This window comes from Acromyrmex echinatior, chromosome 10, assembly GCF_024713525.1.
Source record: "Acromyrmex echinatior isolate Ae372 chromosome 10, ASM2471352v2, whole genome shotgun sequence".
Classification (NCBI taxonomy): Eukaryota; Metazoa; Arthropoda; class Insecta; order Hymenoptera; family Formicidae; genus Acromyrmex; species Acromyrmex echinatior.
Window position 1 is genome coordinate 11,045,648 of NC_141861.1, and position 19,887 is coordinate 11,065,534.

General features: G+C 31.3%; 1 protein-coding gene and 1 long non-coding RNA gene across 7 annotated transcripts in view; one reads left to right on the top strand and one right to left on the bottom strand.

Moving 5' to 3' along the window:
• LOC147908299 (uncharacterized) overlaps positions 1-19,887 on the bottom strand; it is a 167,523-nt gene that overhangs the window by 103,604 nt on the left and 44,032 nt on the right. The gene's annotated exons all lie outside the window — the stretch shown is intronic.
• The window catches only part of LOC147908302 (uncharacterized), a 116,238-nt gene that overhangs the window by 54,499 nt on the left and 41,852 nt on the right, over positions 1-19,887 (top strand). For 2 of the 6 annotated variants that reach the window (XR_015546530.1, XR_015546531.1), the window contains exons 2-6: positions 6,083-6,894; positions 7,198-7,297; positions 7,691-7,798; positions 7,901-8,056; positions 10,705-10,863. Coding sequence is in view for 4 of the 6 variants with exons in the window: in XM_087410782.1 (XP_087266908.1) it covers positions 6,110-6,894; positions 7,198-7,297; positions 7,691-7,798; positions 7,901-8,056; positions 11,548-11,581; positions 11,733-11,806 (1,257 nt within the window). In the remaining 2 variants the exon portion in view is untranslated. Of the gene's footprint in view, positions 1-6,082; positions 6,895-7,197; positions 7,298-7,690; positions 7,799-7,900; positions 8,057-8,236; positions 8,584-10,704; positions 10,865-11,547; positions 11,582-11,732; positions 18,483-19,887 lie in introns of those variants that run through there. The other 4 variants (XM_087410782.1, XM_087410785.1, XM_087410784.1 and 1 more) reach the window with 4 other exon arrangements.

Below are 19,887 nucleotides of genomic sequence, written 5' to 3' on the forward strand. Positions count from 1 at the left end.
ATCAGCGAGAATCATGTCGTGGACTTTTTCAACGATTTCCTCAGTAACCACGTCTGCCGGGCGGCCTGGGCACTCCTCATCAAAAACAAACGACCACGTTTGAATTCGTTGAACCAATATCTGACGGTTGTCATAGATGGTGAAGAGTTCCCATAGACGGCATCCAACTTCATTTTTATTTCTTCTCACTTTTTTCCATCAAAAAATAAAAAACGAATCACGGATCAATATTGCTCTTTTTCCATTGTATCGGAAAACATCAAACACGCTCACTACGAATTGCTGTCAAATCAAGACTATTGCATGAATCACTCTGAAATTTCATATGGCGTCGTTTGAAAGCTGGTAATGCCAACTTGCATCAGCAACGTCGTCTGTCTTGAAACACGGGTACTTATTGATTTGCCCTCGTATATGTAATATATATTTAAAATATATTTAATATTTATATTGCAATATAATAAATATATTTTCTGATTCTTTTGTCAACATTTCATAATTCATTCATTTCCGACTTTAGCTTTACGCACAATTATCCAATCCATGCGCACAATTACCCAACGCGCGAGAAATTTTTTCGCTTTTCCGTTTTTTCTTTTTTACCAAATACAACTTTATTGAATGAAAATCTGTATGATATGAGGATACATAATGATAAAAGAATGTGTATAGTTCCTATTTCCATAATTATATCGCTTTGAAACTTGGAAAATCATTTCAGGGCAATAAATTTCCCTTAGGTATGCACAATTCATTCACTTTCCTCTACTCATGAGGCCATCTACCAGCTTGATCAAAAAGTTTCCGGAAGAAACCACCAGGTGATTCTCTGAGTCAGCTGATCTGAGTTCTCTTTTTTGGCTAGGTTGCCACATCTATCATTGACATTTCCATCAAATTTTATCGCCATAGCTTGACATTTGTAAAAATTACGCCGTCTTGAGTACATCTACCTCTGCGCGGTTTTCGATTTTTTACAGTTTTAAAAATGGAGTTGAATTTGCAACAACGAGTTTGTATTAAATTTTGCGTTAAAAATGGATTCAATGGTGCGAAAACTTGGAAATGTTGGAAAACTGTTTCGGCAGTGATGTTCTAAAGAAAACAACCGTTTACGAGTGACATGAACGCTTCAGAAGTGGTCGTGAATCCGTCGAAGATAACGAACGCAGTGGCAGGCCGTCGATATCGAAAATCAACGAAAACATCAATAAAGTGAGAGAAATGTTGGTCAATAACCGCAAATTAACTATCAGAGAGCTGGCAGAGGACTTAAACATTGCTTATGGATCCGTTCAGGACATTGTAGTTAATGATTTGGGTTTGCGCCGTGTTGCTGCAAAGTTGGTCCCGAAGGAACTGAATTTCATGCAAAAAAGGGACCGCGTTGACATCGCCAAAGTCATGATTTCCAAGACTGAATCCGACACAACATTCATCAAACGCATCATTACTGGAGACGAGACGTGGGTTTATGAGTACGACACGCAATCCAGACATCAGGCGAGTGAATGGAAAGCTCCAAATGAGCCAAGACCAAAAAAACCACGTCGTTTTCAGTCGAAAAAGAAAGCGATGCTCACGGTTTTCATGGATTACAACGGTATTGTACATCACGAATTTTTGTCAGAAGGCCAAACAGTTAATAAGGAGTATTATTTGGGCGTTATGAGACGTTTGCGTGAAGCAATTCGCCAAAAAAGAAAGGATTTGTGGGTAAACAACTCGTGGATTTTGCACCATGATAACGCATCATCGCACAGTGCCATCATTATCCGTGAATTTTTGGTCAAGAACAAAACGAATACCATCCAACAGCCATCGAATTCACCCGATATGGCTCCCTGCGATTTTTTTCTGTTCGATCGAGTCAAAAAACCACTGCGGGGAACGCGATTTAACAGCCGAAAGGAGGTAATGGAAAAATCGAAGACGGCTCTGATGGCTATACCAATAATAGAGTTCCAGAAATGTTTCGAGAGCTGGATCAAGCTGGCATAAGTGCGTTGCAGTCGCTGGAGAGTACTTTGAAGGGGACAATATCACTTTTGATGAATAAACTTGTATTTTGAATTTTCTGAATGAATTCCGGAAACTTTTTGATCAAGCTAGTATGTTATTCTCTCTACCTGTGATTCTTCTATTCTGTTCTGTTCTGATATATATGCACTTGTATATTAACCTGTGATCTTGAATAAAATAATTCTTTTCGAGTTATAAATCATTTCTTATCAAGCTCTGCCAACAATGTCAAGGTCAGGTTGAAATCGAGTAAAATCGGCGGTGATATGTAGTTTTATTCTTTTTTTCACAAGAGTTATCTGTACAAAATACCTATAAGTAAATATATATTTACTTAAATAAATTCCAGAAAATATAAAATTTTCTATAATTTTACTTTAATATAAAAAGTTTTTTACACGACAATTAAACGATTCATGACCAAAAAAGTCTACAGAGAATTTTGCACCATCCAAAAGAAATGTGAAGAAAAAGAAAATTCGAAGATAATGTTATCGTCAGTAATGTTAATAAAGAATCTAATTCCTTTTGTATAAAATCTGAATTAGAATTTCCACCTGGTGAAGCTGTTCTGACTAAAGAAGATGCGAACTATATCTTTCTGTTATGAATCATTTTCGGATGACAATAAAGGAGAAATATGGATTCAATGTATAATGTGCAAAATGGCACATATTGCTTGCTCTGAAGCTGAAAACGAAGACTATTTGTGACTTTTGCATATAATATTATAAAAAGCAAAGTTTTTTATTTTATAGCTTTATTTAAGGAAAGCTTTTCAATTTCGTCAAAAAACTAAGCAAAAAATCTAATCAATAATTTACATTTAATTATAATTATAATTATAATTATTAATAAAGGGAAGTTCTATTGTACTTTGGAAGGTCAAAAAAATCAATTTTTTTACATTTTTTGCATCTCTAAAGTGTGTAGAATATGCCTGTAAAAGAATTTTGCAATATTCAAAATTTTAAAGCAATTTATGACTTATTGAACTAGATTTTGCATCGGTCGAAAATTAAATAGTTCAACTATTATGTGCAAAACAAGCAAGAATCGAAAGAAGAAGGACTCAAATACAACAAAATTTGTTCTTCAAACAGGAGAAGAAATTGATTTGTAGGCCAGGAATCGCTGATTAAATTAAGTTGCAAAATATTATTAAGAAAAAGTATTAGGAGTACAAATAAGTTTCCGCAAGTTTTGACAAAAGACGGCGCCACTAGCAAGCTATGATTAAAATTGTCTGATATAAAACATTATATCGTAAGGTTGGACATCTGTCAACATTACTTTGAAATACTAGCGATTTTGTATCATATATTTTTTTTGTGCGAAAATGCCGAGTTTTGAGCCAAATAAGCATTATTTGCGGGAACTTTTGATTTACTTCTTTAATTTGAAGAAATCTGCAGCTAAGACTTATCGATTGCTTGTAGAAGCATATGGTGAGGCTGCCTTAAGTGAGAGAAGTTGTCGTGAATGGTTTCAAAAATTTAAGAACGGTGAATTTGACGTCGAAGACAAAAAACGTAGTGGAAAGCCGAAAGTGTACGAAGACGCGGAATTGGAAGCATTATTGGATGAAGATTCGTGCCAAACGCAAAAAGAACTTGCATTAGGAGCGACTCAACAAGCAATTTCACATCGGTTGAAATCATTGGGAATGATTCAAAAGCAAGGGAATTCATAGCAAGGGGTTCCATATGAACTGAAGCCGAGAAACGCCAATTTTCCATATGTGAAATGCTGCTTGTCAGGCATAAAGGAAAAGGTTTTTTACATCGTATAGTCACTGGTGATGAAAAATGGATCCACTATGATAACCCAAAGAAGAGAAAATCATGGAGATCACCTGGCCATGCTTCAACATCGACAGCCAAGCCGAATATTCATGGAAAAAAACTCATGTTGTGTATTTGGTGGGATCAGCTTAGTGTCGTGTATTGCTCAAGATGCTCATGCATCGAGTTGCTCAAACGAAACTGTTACTGGGGCTCTCTATCGAACACAATTGATGAGATTGAGCCGAGCACTCAAGAAAAAACGTTACTATTCCAGGCATGACAAAATTATTCTCCTGCATGATAATGCTCGATCACATGTTGCGACGCCGGTCAAAACCTACATGGAAACACTCAATTGGGAAGTTCTACCTCACCCGCCGTATTCACCAGACATTGCTCCTTCCGATTACCATCTATTTCGATCGATGGCGCATGGGCTGTCTGAACAGCATTTCACATCATATGAAGATATCAAAAATTGGATCGATAATTGGATAGCCTCAAAAGATGAAGCGTTCTTCCAACGCGATATCCGTATGCTACCAGAAAGATGGGAAAAAGTAGTGGCTAGCGATGGACAACACTTTCAATAAAACATTATGTATTGTTCTTTCACAATAAATGCTTAATTTTTGATAAAAACGGCGGAAACTTATTTGTACACCTAATAAGTATTATTATCACAAAGTAAAACTTTAATTAACTCGTTTTTCTCAAATTCACATTTTTTCGAATTTTTTTCAAACTTTTCATTTTTTGTCTTAAATAATCTTGACGGTCGAGATTCTCCACCAATTAGTCACGCGCTGCACGCTCTGATTCACATAGGCTAGAGCCACAATTTTCTACATTTCTAAAAATAAAATTTTTTTGGTATTTTTTGCATTTTTTTTGTTGAAATAACATAATATAAAAAACATTATTTCGATATCTCTTTCCTTTCTTTATGAAAAAAATTAGATAAAAAATACATAAATTTTGGAGCTTTAGATTAGAACCTCCCCTGAAAGGTCGATTTAAAAGTTTAAATTTTTTTTAAGCTTTTTTTTTTAATAATTCAGTTTGGTTTAAAAGTGTAAAAGTCACAAAATTTGTTTGCATACTTTTTTTTACATAAATACATAATTTTCTAATAAATTATGCAATATCGTCGCGTTTTTATAAATAATGTCTTAACTAATAAATGTTTCGTAATTGTGAGTCTAAAATCGATTGAACAACATTTTGACGAATATAATCATTAAGTTTTAAATTTAAATGTTGATTATTAACAGTTATTGTACAAAATATAAATGAGATGCCATAATACCACCTCCTCTATCTCTTTAGCAAATTTATGTATGTCAGTATTAGTGATTTTCCTCTATTAAATTACTGACATAATTGCAGACAACTCGTTAAAATCTATTTTTATATATTTCATATAAATAAAAGTTTTAAAGCGTCAGATAAATGTCATTATCATGTTTAAAATTAAACACGATAATTAATTTAATGTAAATTAAATTATAAATACAATAAGTCAAGTAAGAGCGTGATCGACCAGCGTGGTATTGCACCATTTCATGTTATTAGTCTTGAGATAGGTTCGAATAGTTTCGAATAGTTCGAATAGTATGATATATTAGGTGTTGGAATTAATTCGTAGCGTTTTACAAGAGATGGGAAGTACTTTCATTAATGTATTTTTTAATGCTCATGTGAAATAAATAACATTCTTTCATTAAAAAACGCTACGAATTAATTCCAACACCTAATATCTAAACCCTTTCTGTTTCAATTTTGCTTGTCCTTGATGCAGTATTAAGCCAGGATTTCGCGAAAACAGATTCACTATTTTTTTATCGTCTTTTTTGTCCACTTTGCACATCGAGCCACGTTCCGGTAAATCGACATTTTTTTGCCACATTATATCGCTGCATCCCTTCTGTATGAATGATTTCGACTTTTTCATATAGCTTTTTCATTTAACAGCCGCTAATTATGATATTTTTGGGTGAGTGCAGAGGACACAACTTCATAGCGTAATGTGTATTTGGTACTCATGGCGTTTAATGTGATTATCTTAAGAAAGTTCAATGACAACTGAATCTTCCTTGATGTGCATCAAAGACAAAGATGCCCTCTATGGATAATAGATTTAAGGCGATATCTTTTATTAGCTTTGAGTAAAGCCACGATCTTACTTGACTTACTGTAAATAGAATTGTCCCGTTAAACTTTCATTCGACTCTTTTGTTGTAAATTTTATTTTTCTTTGTTCTCTGTTCAAGAACGATACGCTATAAAACATCAAAGACATGGATTTCCAAAATGTGAATCCTCTGAATGTTCGATTGAATATGATATCAGGTAATTTGTTACCAATGACCGCTGACAATTCGTCGTTTCCGATATTTTGGAAAATATACAGCATTCTGATATGGTTGCTCGAAATACTTCAAACATGTGTGTTAATTCCTGGGTGTTTTTTTGTGCCGAAAGAGAAAGCTCTAAAAGATGGTATAATCGGTATTGTGGTTGGCATGGAAGTTATTTGTACAATTATACGAATTTGCACATGTAGAGGACGAATGAAACAATTAATTCAAAAATTGAATGATGTTCTGAACGTAGATGACGAGATGATGAGAAGTATAGTGATAGAGACTATAAAGTCGATGGAATGTCCTCTTAAATTTTACTGCTCGGCAGGAGTGATGTCCATAATAGCATGGAGTAGTCAACCGTTTATGTTGGTCTTTCAAAGAAATTCCTTTTTCTATATAGATTATAAGATGCCAGTTGTCTATACTAAAGAGCCAATCACGACTAGTATGTTTGTATTTGGAAGTGTTATTGTGATGATGAGCAGCGTGTATATTTTTACAAAAAAAGTTGGTGCGGATAGCTATATAATAAATCTGCTGCTACTGGTAACGGCACAATATAAATATATCGCATTAAAGCTATCAATGATATTTCAAGATAAATTTCTTCAAAATGATCACAGCAAATCTGATACAGAGAAATGTTATCTCAATAGAGATGATTACGCAGAAAAAGAAATAAAAGTTTTATGTCGACATCATAATACAGTGATCCAGTAAGTTACAATAAATTTTGTAATTTTTGAAAAAAGTGACAAGCATCAAAGCCTTTTAACTTGAATCTGCTTGTAATGTTTTATATTATTTGATTCGATGTGGCATTGATTTGCAATATTCAATATCATGATTTAAAATATAACTGCATGTTATTAAATTCTACATACATGAAGTATTTTAAAATATTTTATTACAATACGTAATTCAAATTTATTGTTATATTTAATTAATCAACAACAATAATGATTCTTATTTTATTTTTTAGTATATAACATCATATTATAATTATTCGATTTTTTTAGGATAATGTTAATGTTAAGAAAACTACTTTCTTTAAACATCAGTTTAATATATGTAATAAGCGTTTTTCGATTCTGTTGCATTTCTCTCATGATAAATTCAGTGAGTAACGATCTCTATTGTGAATTATTGTCAGAATATTTGATGAATTTAAAAGTACTATAATATTATTATTGCTTCAGAGATGATATTATGTTCTTCAGAAGTCTATTATTGTTAATGTCAATTTCATTAATTATTTCCTTGCCATTTTCTTCATTTCCATTAGAATGAGGAGCGCATTGATACTGTATTAGTGTGCTCCTCGCCCTGATGAAGAGAATCGGCAAGGTTCATGAAACATTGGCATTAGCCAATGGATCACGACATTATGATAACTTACAAACTCTTTGGCACCTCTGAAGAAAGTACCCATGAAAGCATTACCAAAAATATTATCAATGTTATTATTACATTTTATCAACATCTTACTGATATGTGTTTGGAAATTTTTAGATACCATCAGAAACTTTGTGGGAAATATGTTCGGTTATTATGTACGGAATTGGTGGAGTAGTGCAGCTCTACATAATATGTTCTTGTATGCAACAGCTATTAGATGCGGTAGGCTTTGTTGTAATTCATATTTTTATACATTATTTACAAAGGAGGAGTTTATAATTAATAAAAATATATTATACATATCTTCTTCTATTCCTAATTAAGAGTGTTAATATAACGGAATATGCATTTCACGAAAAATGGTATCAATATGGAAAGAATATGAAACGTACATTTATGTTTATGATAATGGCTAATAACTTAGAAATTAAACTGTCAACATTTGAAAAATATAATTTATCTCTATCTTCATTTATGACGGTGAGTTTTAAGCTAACTTTACATATACCGTTGTCTTCTATTAATATTCTATTGATTATTGCTAATATTATTGGTCTATCACTAGTATTCTATTAATTAAGTTATTCTATTATTAGTATTCTATTAATACTTTAAGACATCCCACAGTATGTATTAGAAATTTTTAAATAAATATTTCAGATATTAAATCAATCATATTCAATTGCGATTTTACTATTGAAAACTAATTGAAAGATGCGTTGTCTTATGCAGATTTTACATATAGTAAATAAACTTTTTATAATTTAAATGAAATATAAAGGTTAATATTAGTTTACAAAACTAATTTCTATTATCTCTTAAAATACATTATTTTTGTTCCAATAAAAATAATATTATCATGTGTCATAATATATTAATCTTAATAATTGAATAAAAATTTAAACAGTATTAAGATGGGCAAGTATTAAGATGAAATGTAGTATAAAATCTCATTGTAATAGAGGATTGTGTAGAAATAAAATTATATATGTATGATTCCTTTATAACGATATGAAACATAAATTTTATAATAACATATCTTATGTTTTAAAGCAACAGCATTACCATATATTTTCATTTAATCGCTTTAAACCTGACTTTATTGGAACTATGTTAAAATAATTTTTTTATTTCTGTTCATGCATATTTAAATAAATAATTCATACTGAACAATTAATTTTTTCAAAACTTTGACTATTTTTCTAATATAAATATTATTATGTACATCAGAGATTTTAGATGATGTAAACAGAATTAAATAATTTCAATAATGACTTTAAATTTGATGTACATTACAATGTACGCTGGGTTTGAAGGGGTTAATGACTGTTAAGGGGATGCTGGAGTGGCCAAATTGTCAGTATTTCGCAGATCAATATAAATCTCCGAATTTACTGAACGGAATAAAAAAATCTTTTTACATGATTAAAGTAGACGCAAAATTTAGGTATGACGCAATATATTTTGTACTAAAATTGAAAAAAAGTTAAAACTTACATTTTTTCAACTCGTAGAGCTGTTATCTGATGTAGATGTTTCCTTACAAGTTTTAATAGAAAAATTTAAGGGGAATTTTACAATGTGCTCTTTGTTTTCTGTTTCTTGCTATTTGTCTCTGTTTGTCTCTTGCCTTTTTGATGAATAAGGCTAATTCTATAATGTGCTATTTATTTTCTGTTTCTTGCTGTTTGTTTCTTGTCTTATTGACCAAAAAGGCAAGAGACAAACAGAGACAAACAGCAAGAAACAGGAAACAAAGAGCACATTGTAAAATTAGCCTAAGACGAGAGACAAACAGCAAGAAATAGAAAACAAAAAGCACATTATAGAATTAGCCTTATAACTCGTATGGATCATACGATAATGCAGCACTCAGCGCATGACGTGCACAAACAATAAAGTTTATGAAATAATTGTAGGATTAAAAGCTTCAAAAGAAAGATTTATATCGATCTACGAATGACGTGTATACGCTGAGCGAAGGAATGATAAACAAAGTAATAATTGTGTCTAGCAATAGATGTTCGATCTTCGAAGAGAAGAATGGCATTGCAATATATTAGATAAGGACAGATGAATGCGTTTGAGCGAAACATAATGATATATTGGGTCATCTAAAAAGTATCCGCGGTTTTTTGTCACTAGATGTGTGTTGATGGTCATATATCTAGTGACAAAGTACCGCGGATACTTTTTAGATGACCCAATATAATAAGTATACAAAATGAATGAAAGATGTCACTACTACCGAATTTGGAATAGTTCTACCGATAATACAGACAGCATCCCCTTAATTGAAAAAGAAATTTTGTAATGTTTTTTATTAATATTTCTATGAATTTATTATTAACTGAACATTGAACAGTGATTAAACAAAAATCACAATTTATATTAAGAAATAAGAATTAATTTATTACATACAAAGGTGGAATTGTAAAAGATTGACACAGTAAGTCGTGTCAGAAAATATCACGTGTGCATTTTTTTAGATTTCAATAAGACTATATTTTTAAAATACATAATATCCCGTCGCGAAAAAACAGATGATTTTACTAAAAGTATCATTGAAAAACTCATTGAAAATGAATGATGTTTTCAATAGTATTTTATAGCAAGCTGAATGAGTTTTTGCCAATGTAATATTTTATCACTGAGGATTTTGTCACTGGCTAGTAATGTTTTCAATGGTACATTAATTTTATAGTTTTATTGTTAAAATGATTATTATTGATATTATTGAAGTATTATTATTGATTAATATCTTATCATAATTTTATGATGTGTATTCCAGAATACACATCATAAAATTATGATAAAAAAAAAGTTTTTCCCTGAATTCGAGAAACTAATTTTATAGTGCTTCGAAGTGGTCACCCATCCGATTGCATACTGCCAATCCGGTTGCATACTGCATATCCGCTATCCTTGACTTCTGAAATCGTATGGAAACTGTTGCACTTCGATGATTCACGAACACCTAATATTAGCAACGAACATATAATTATAGATGTATAGTTATGATACATCTGTTCAATATATGGTCCTGATAGAAATTTGTCCAGTTTAACTGAACATCCAGTCAACTACTGTTTAATTTTTAATTTTAATGTTATAACGACTATTTTCAGGTTAGGAAACCATACAGTGTATTTTTGTAATACCAATTATCATGTATATCGTCTTTGACTAGAGGTCTCCACAGTCTCTCTCTTCTGTCGATAATAGTACGCCGTATTGATACAATACGGGTTACGTACCATGATGTACTTAAACAGTATGCAGTACAGGTACAGTATTGATACGTTGTACTATAATATCATGTACACTTTTTGTATTGCTACCACATAGTTGTGCCGTATATACTGCCGCCTTGTGGCAGTATAGTAACAGTACGGTAGCGATATTTTGTGCGAGTATCGTGGGATATCGCACGCTTGGTTATTTGGGGTAATATTTTACTATTGAAAATTTTATCAGTCAGTGATCAAATCTTCAGTAGTAAAATATTGCCATTGGTAAAATTGAAGCATCACTGGATTGTATAAATGAATAGCTTTCAATGCGAATGATATTTCTATTAATGCATATCCAATAGTAAAATATTTTACCTAATATTTTAACTAATATACCATTAGTCGAATGATATTCCTATTGGACTACATTCAATGGTAAAATATTTTACCACTGACCGAATGATTTTCTTATTGAACGCTTCAAGTAAAATCATTCGATAATGATAATGCCGTTGAGTATAGTTTTATCATTAGTTCAAATGATTTTACTGTTGATCTGAATGATAATACCATTGACACTTTTCGCGACGGAATATTATAAGATAATTTTCACTTCATAATATTGATAATTACAAGTGTGATTATTATATAGATAAATATCTCATTATAATGAATAAATTGTCAAAGATATATTAATAATTTTCAAATATCGACAAAATGTTTTACATATTTTTCTAGACAAAAAGGAATATATGCCTCAATGGAAACGGAGGTAAGATATATGCGCTGCGAGTTATATATTCCTTTAACATATGTTACTGAAGATCATTCATTAAGATAGATACGCATATTAAAGAGATTACCATTGTAATTAAATTAATGTCTTTCTGTAATTTTGTCAACATAAAAAATATTGATTCTAGGAATATCCAATAGAATGGAGGATGTATATCAAGAGATTTTTCAATATTTAGATTACATATCTATAGAAACTTAAAAGATATAAAATATATTGAGAATGTTTGTGTGTTGCTTATTCTACATCCTAAGATATCATCATTTAGATATAGATATTAGAAGATGTTCTTGAATCACAAAATTTATGATAGCAGTAATATGTCTTAAGGAGATTGGATTCTTAAAATCAACTTCGAAAATCAACTTAGAGTCTTAATTTTTTTTTATATGATGTAGATAAATATTGTACACAAATAATCCCACAATTTGAGCAATATTGACCGTATAGTTTTCTTGTAATATTATTCTAAAGTTGAACAAACTGCCTTATGGGAGGCGGTCGTTCCGAAGAAGATAATCACCGATTTAATATACACTCAGCCAACATAGGACTTTGAAAAACTAGAATTTGATAGATGAAATATCAACAATTGTATACAAAAAAGAAAAGTCAAATTTTACCTCTAGATTTAAAACTTTGTTGTCACAAAATTTACCTTTATCTCACGGATTGCATTAGTAGTAACAGACTTGACAACACTACACAGATGATACGAAGCCAACTACATATAACCTAGAATCCATCTAGACATAAAGAAATAGATATGAAAATACAATAATCAAATACAAAATCGGATTCTGAATTTTTTTCTTATCATTCGTCACTGCCCGTCACATCGCGAAGTACAACGCAATGTAATGTTGCTAAATATATACTCAACCTCCCGAGTCAATCTCATTTGTTAATATTTTATACGCTAATAATTTATTAAAAATATAATACATAAATGTATAATATCCACAGTTGCAATAATATTGCATATGATTTGGAATCACTGTGATGCAATTTATTTCAGTCGCATTTTTTACTCTAAAGTAATAATCAAACCTCATTAAAGCTTTTGAGGCTTTGAGGTCTCCTGTTCATTCACTATTACTATCTCAAATTATGATGCTTTATTAGAGGCAAATTAAGAAGCAAGAAAATACACTTAATGTTCTTATATGTTGAAATAAAAATATGTTTGGTAATTTTTCGGATTAACAGATACTGCGCCGATGATCTTGACCGTGAAGTATGTACGTTGTCAAGGTCATGATCTTGAATGATCTTCATAAGATTTGAGTCTCTGTTTAGAAGTCATTAATAAATAAAGTTTAAAAAATAGTACATAATATAATATAATATGATTCAAGTAATAAAATTTAAAAGAAGTAATATTGAAAAGGGACGTTTTCAATATTATTTCTTTTAAAAAATAGTGTTATTTTTATTATATATCATAAAAACTATCCTATACCCTTCCTGCTTAGGGGCATTCGACTTTCCACGCGAAGCGAAGTCCACCCTACCTTTCTCCCAGACAAGTAACCGATTTTCTCCTAAACAGGGGCAAGGCAAGATGAACCCCGTATCGCGTGAAGTCCAAAAGTCGGACGCCCTTTGGCAAATAGGGAGATGGAGTGGAACTCGCTTCGTGTGAAAAGTCATATGTCTATCGGTAGTACGTAGCAGAAAAAAGACATCATTTAAAAAAATTTTTTTGTAATAACTTTTGAACGATAACCGCCACCTGAAACCTTTTAAAGATCAGAATCTTAAGGTTGTGACCCTGAAAACATATGTATGTTAACACACACACATACGTACACATTCTTACAGTTCACCTCCAAGGAGTTTTCTCTGATCAAAAATATCTTTTGAGATTTTTCCTAAGTTATGAAACTTCAAAGTTTTAGTACTTTCAGCATTAGCATTACCCAAGATGTACTGCGTAGAGGTTGAAGACATTAATCCGGTCGTACGATCTCCACGCGATACATCTTGGATAATGCTAATACCGGCGATTCCCATTTCTTCTTCTTCTTCCTGTGCCTTATCCGTTACGGACGTTGGCTATCATCATAGCTATCTTAATTTTATTATAGGCATAAAAGTGGCCTCATTTTGGTAAATATGTACTGCCCTGGTTTCCCAAACAACATGAAGTCGACTATAAGTTGACTGAAGAAGTCAAGAGTCAACTTCAAAATCAGCCCGAATGTCGACTAATAGTCAACTTGATGAAAAAGTCAACTAAAAGTCGATTGAAAATTGACTATAAGTAAGTCGACTGAAAGTTGACTATAAGTAGACTGGAGAAGTCAAGAATCGAATTTTTAATCAAATCTGAATGTCGACTAATAATGAATTAATAGTCGACTGTTGTCTCGAAAATAATCGACTATTATTAATCCAGTTAACTAAAATTGACAAATTTCTATATGGTTAATATTCCACTTCTTTGTTATTAGGCATTGACTGAAAGATATCTTATAATTATCAACCCAATAAATTAACACAGAAGTGGAAACATTAACTATCCAGAAATTGACTATTCGGTAATTTATTATCAATTTTGGTTAGCTGGGAGGTCTTATTATAATAAATTTTACTTTCCAGAGAAGCACAATATACTCATGTAAACTCTTATTCTCATATAAAACAACATATATAAGAATGAACAGTTTGAAGAAATTTATGTAATAAATATTTTAATATAATTATTAGCGTTAATATTGTTCTACAATAAATTACCCAAGCACGTTTTTGAAAATGTTTATGCAAATAAAATAGAATTATTATATAAAACAAACAGGATAATGCGATGATGCAATACAAAATATACATTTTTCTATATATACATATATGTTTTAAGTACAAGAAATTTTTATAAGCGATCAAAGTTAAATGTTGGGATAAATATATCTATTCTTTTATAAATTTCACATAACATATATTTTATTTTGTAACGTTTGGAATAATGATAATCTCACGAATTAATTTTCGATCGTCAATTTACTACTAGCATCTTATGTATAAAGTGTAAAAAACTTATTGCGACAAATATCCTCAGCCAGGATTCAACCCAGATTTCTCGATCTCTAGTCGGTGATTAATCTTTTAACTACTGAAGATTAGGTAATATTCGCATTAACCGATATATATACATGTCCCATAATAATTAATTAATATTTCAAGAAGTGAGAGAGGATGAAATTTTGAACTAAAATTTTTTTTTGAACGAAAAGTTTTTTTGCTAATTTTGCCTCGGACCATTACTTACGAGTTATTAATTAAAGTTGATCGCAATCACGTAGACGGAGTATGCAGGAGCATATCATGGGACTTTTATGCCATAGGACTCCTCGCGCTTGCATGCATTATCCCGATTAAAACTTATTCTAATTAATTGAAAATTATTCTAATTTTTCATATTAACAAATAAATCAATAAATCAATAGATCAATAAATCAAGCCAAAATTGGCAAAGGAACTTTTCAGTTCAAAATTTCATCCTCGTTCACTCCCTGAAATATTAATTAATTGTTATGATAGAGAGAGAACGTATGGATTAATACAGCGGGTATATAAATATATTTTTTTATATAAATATAACTTGACGCATGTGAAAGTACCTTGGGTGCGTTCAGGGAGGGCGCTGTCAACAATCGTTCTATCCTTATTTGATTGGCAGTAATACTGATCAGCATTGACAGAGCGATAACCGAACGCATCCCATTGCAGTTACAACGACAGGGCGCTCTTAATGCGTTCTTTAAATACCCTTGTTCGCCTTAATTTAATTAGCAGTTAGACGTACAGTTCTCTCTGGCTGATCTATGGCTCGTATATATGTATTATAAATATTTGTACATATGTATAAGTATATAGGGTGTTTGAAAAATAATGAATAAATCCTTCGCTGGGGGAAAGACTGGATTAAACTGACAAGTAATTCTACCCAAGTGCCATACGCCGATTTCCCTGAGACTGTATATATATATATATGTAGTACATTGAAAAATATTTGACACGAATTTTTTTATATCTGCCCAAAAGCCGTTTTAAAGGTAGAAAACGCCTTTATGTACAGGAGTGAATTCCAGTATTTGATGAAGTACTGGTACGTTTGTTACAGAATGGAGAATGTAGTGATTTTCGAAATTGCTGAATCCAAATCTGCTCCCAATTTTTGAGAATTCAATATGATGGAATCAATATGGCGGATCTGATTTTCTTTTAATAAAGACAGCAAAACATTCTCGCTCTCTGTTGAATTCGGGAGGTGACGAAAAACTTTCCCTTTAAAAAAATTTTTTTTTACTTTATATCTTTTTGGATTTTTGAAAATCCAAAAAGTTTTTTGTTTATTTTTGAGACTTTTAAAGTAAAGCATATAAAAGAGCTGGAGATAAAATTATTATTATTATTATTAGATGCTCATACTTTATATTCATTGCCAGTGCAATAATGTTGAGAATTTTCCTTTGTGATTGCGAAGAAGTGCTGTATACACTTGGACTTATTGTACCAAGCACATCTCATTATTGCAATATCATTGCAAAAGTTACAAACAGCTTCACAATCCTTCAAACAAAAATCTGAAGAGATTTCGCATTTGTCTGGATTTTCTGTGATGTATCCATTCTTCCATCAAGCGTATCTGAATAAATTCTTAAATCTAGGTAAGAAGAATTGATAATGCATTAAAGATTGTATTTTAAGGATGTTATTTCTTAAATGTAAATTTACGTTATTTAGTTATATAGTATGATTAGGTTCAAAAATTGTTTTAAAAAATTCTTCCATGGTCTGAAAGTGTAAACGTCGAGCGGTTGAATCAAGCAGTGTTTATTTTTATTTTGGTGTGCAAGAGAGAGACGATCAACGAGATACCACGGATTTGCCATAAAACATCGCCGGCCTCGGCGCGGTGTGGCGCAGACGAAGAAAAGCGGCAACCTCGAAAATCAACTACTGTCGTTTTTCTTATTTTCCAACTGCGAACGTTGCTTTTTTGTTTTCAATATACCACAGTTACTTTCTAATTTTCTGACTGCTGTAGCCGTTCGTCTGTTTCCTAACTTCTGCCGACTGCTTTTCTTAATTATTCTTCTATTTTTAAATAGCTATTGTCATTTTTTGTTTGCGATTGATGGTTTAAATTAATAGTCAGGAAAATGGCGATGAATCCAAAAAACATTGTATATTTAGTGCAACAAAGTTTTGATTGGTCAGAATATGATATCCTTTCAGTTATTACAGATGAAAACAGATCTTTTGCAGTCTATTTAGAGGATTTAATTAAAGAAACTATTGACACTCGAATATTTATCGTTTATTAACCTTTGATACTTTGTACTGTAATGACGAAAGTGTGTATCCTGACACAATTGTGATCAAAGAAGAATTTGAAAATGATTTTAAAGTGAAAAGGGTTGTAAAGAAGCCATAATTGATGTAGACATTGAATATAAAAAGAAAGCTGTAGAATTTTAATGTTCTGAAAAAATAAAAAATATGCCTCTAAAGTCAGTTCAGCACAAATTTAGAAATGTTTGTGATCTTAAATTATTGTGATAGATGGAAGGCACAAATTAAACAAGGTGGAATTAGAATTACAAAATTATTACAAATTTCGAAGTATGTTTTAAAACAATTCAAAAGTACGTCTGATAAACCGCTTTCTATTCATAACATTGATCTAAAAAGATGAGCTAGAGAGGAAATTGATTTGTCACGTGAATTATTCACTACTTCAAGAAAATGGGTCCATAATTCTAAAGTGAAGCATAGAATTGTATCAAGAAAAATCAATAAATTTGTGACTCAAAGACAAATATTGACAAAAGAAATTAGTGCAAGAGTTTCGTGAATTCGTCTGTATAGTGAAATCAGAGTTATTATTGGTAGGAGAAAGCAATATTTTCAATTCAGATCAATCGGGATTTAATTTAGAAACATATGCAGGTTGCACGTTACATTAAAAGTTGCATGTCTAGCACAATCCTTGAATTCCTTGACTCATAGCTACACTATCCAGCCAACGGCGTTTCTGTCGACGGAGATTTAAAATTCCCTTTGCTGATAGTCCTGCAAGAAACAGATGATAAATTTGGATCAATCGTCGAGAAAACAAGGTAGATTTATACAAGGCAGATAATATCGTCACATTTGCATCAAAATCGGACAAACTGATATCAGATCTTGCCATTGAATTCACAGATGTCTTTTTGCTAAACACCGGCGAAGAATGTGTTCTTTGTATAGATGCATGGTCTGGACAAACTGAAAAAAATTTGACGATGTAGATAAAGTCAAAATTCTTACGATTCCTATTGGAACAACTAGCTTGATCCAACCGCTCGACGTTTACACTTTCAGACTATGAAAAAATTTTTTAAAACAATTTTCGGACCTAATCATACTACATAATTATGACGTAAATATACATTTAAGAAATAACATCCTCAAAATATAGTCTTTAATACATAATCAATTCTCTTGACCCAGATTTAAGAATTTATTCAGATACGCTTGGTGGAAGAGTGGGTACATCACAGAAAAGCCAGACAAATGCGAAACCCCTTCAGATTTTTGTTTTAAGAATTGTGAAGCTGTCTGTAACTTTTGCAATGATATTGCAATAATGAAATGTGCTTGGTGCAATAAGTCCACGTGTATACTTCTTCGCAATCACCAATGAAAATTCTTCACATTACTGACAATAAATATAAAATGTGAGCATCTAATAATAATAATAATTTTATCTTCAACTCTTTTATATGCTTCACTCTAAAAGTCTCAAAAATAAACAAAAGACTTTCAAAAATCCATAAAAATAAAAAAATAAAAAAAAGGGAATAGTTTCTTTCCACGTTGGTTATTCCCGAGTTCGGCAGAGAGCGAGAATGTCTTGCTGCTTTCATTAGAAAAAATTACATCCGCCATATTGGTTCCACCATATGAATTCTCAAAAATTGGGAGCAGATTTGGATTCAGCAACTTTGAAAGTCACCATATATCCCAGTCTGTAACAAACATACGAGTACTTCGTAAAATACTGGAATTCACTCCTATACATTCATAAGGGCGTTTTCTTTTAAAACGGCTTTAAGGTAGATATAAAAAAATACATGTCAAATATTTTTTAATATACTACATGTATGCACAGTCTCAGAGAAATCGGCATATGGCACTTGGGTAGCGTTACTTGTGAGAGGAAAGTTCTCTACTATTTTGCAATTTTCATAATAATTAACAAGATATTATTTTGTTAAAAATTGCCGAAAATTGATCATTAATAATTTTTTACTCAAATACTATCAACTTTACAGAAAAACTGCAAGAAGTAAAAATTATTTTCTTCTCGTAGAACTCTATGAATTTTTTCAAAATTTTTTAATACCGTATTTTCTCATATTGATATAAATTAGAAAATGCGGTACTAAAAAGTTGATAAAAATTTCTGAAAAATTTCTTAAAGCTCTATAAAAAGAAAATGAACAATTCTTGTCTCTTGCAGTTTTTCTGTAAAGTTAATAATATTTGAGTAAAACATTATTGAAGACCACTTTTCAACAATTTTTAATTAATATCTTCTATTGCGAAAATTGTAAAATGGTAGAGAACTTTTCTTTTCAGTTTAGTCTATTCTACCCCTATGTGGAAGATTTCATTACTTTCCGAACACCTTGTACAGGTATATGTCGTATGTATAATAATATTAAAAATTATTTTTCTTTTTTTGTGTATAATTATATATATATATATATATATATATATATATATATATATATACAACTTTAAAATCCGAAGCACCATTATATGTATATATATATATATATATATATATATATATATATATATATATATATATATACAAGTATATACAGGGTGATCCAAAAGTATGGAAACGGCCAAATAACTGTGGAGGAATGCACTTTGGGGAAGTTTCAGACAAAAGTCTTAGGTTTTTTTCCTGGCTATTCAATAGTGACCTGAGATTTGACCGTGACTTTGAATGTCATTTCAAAGTCAAATTTACTTTTTTAAATAGGAACACATATTGTTGACCACAGGAATGGAAACAGCGGAAAATTTTACGTCCGCCTGTGACTTTGATCATGACCTTGACCATGCCCTTGAAGGTCAGTTCAACGTCAAGTTGACATTGTCAATGGAAATTCCTGTAAATTGGTATCTAGGGGTTTTCGGGATCGCTGATTACGATTTTGAAGTCGATTTTCAAAAATTCAAGATGGCGGATCCAATATAGTGGACGAATTAAAAAAAAA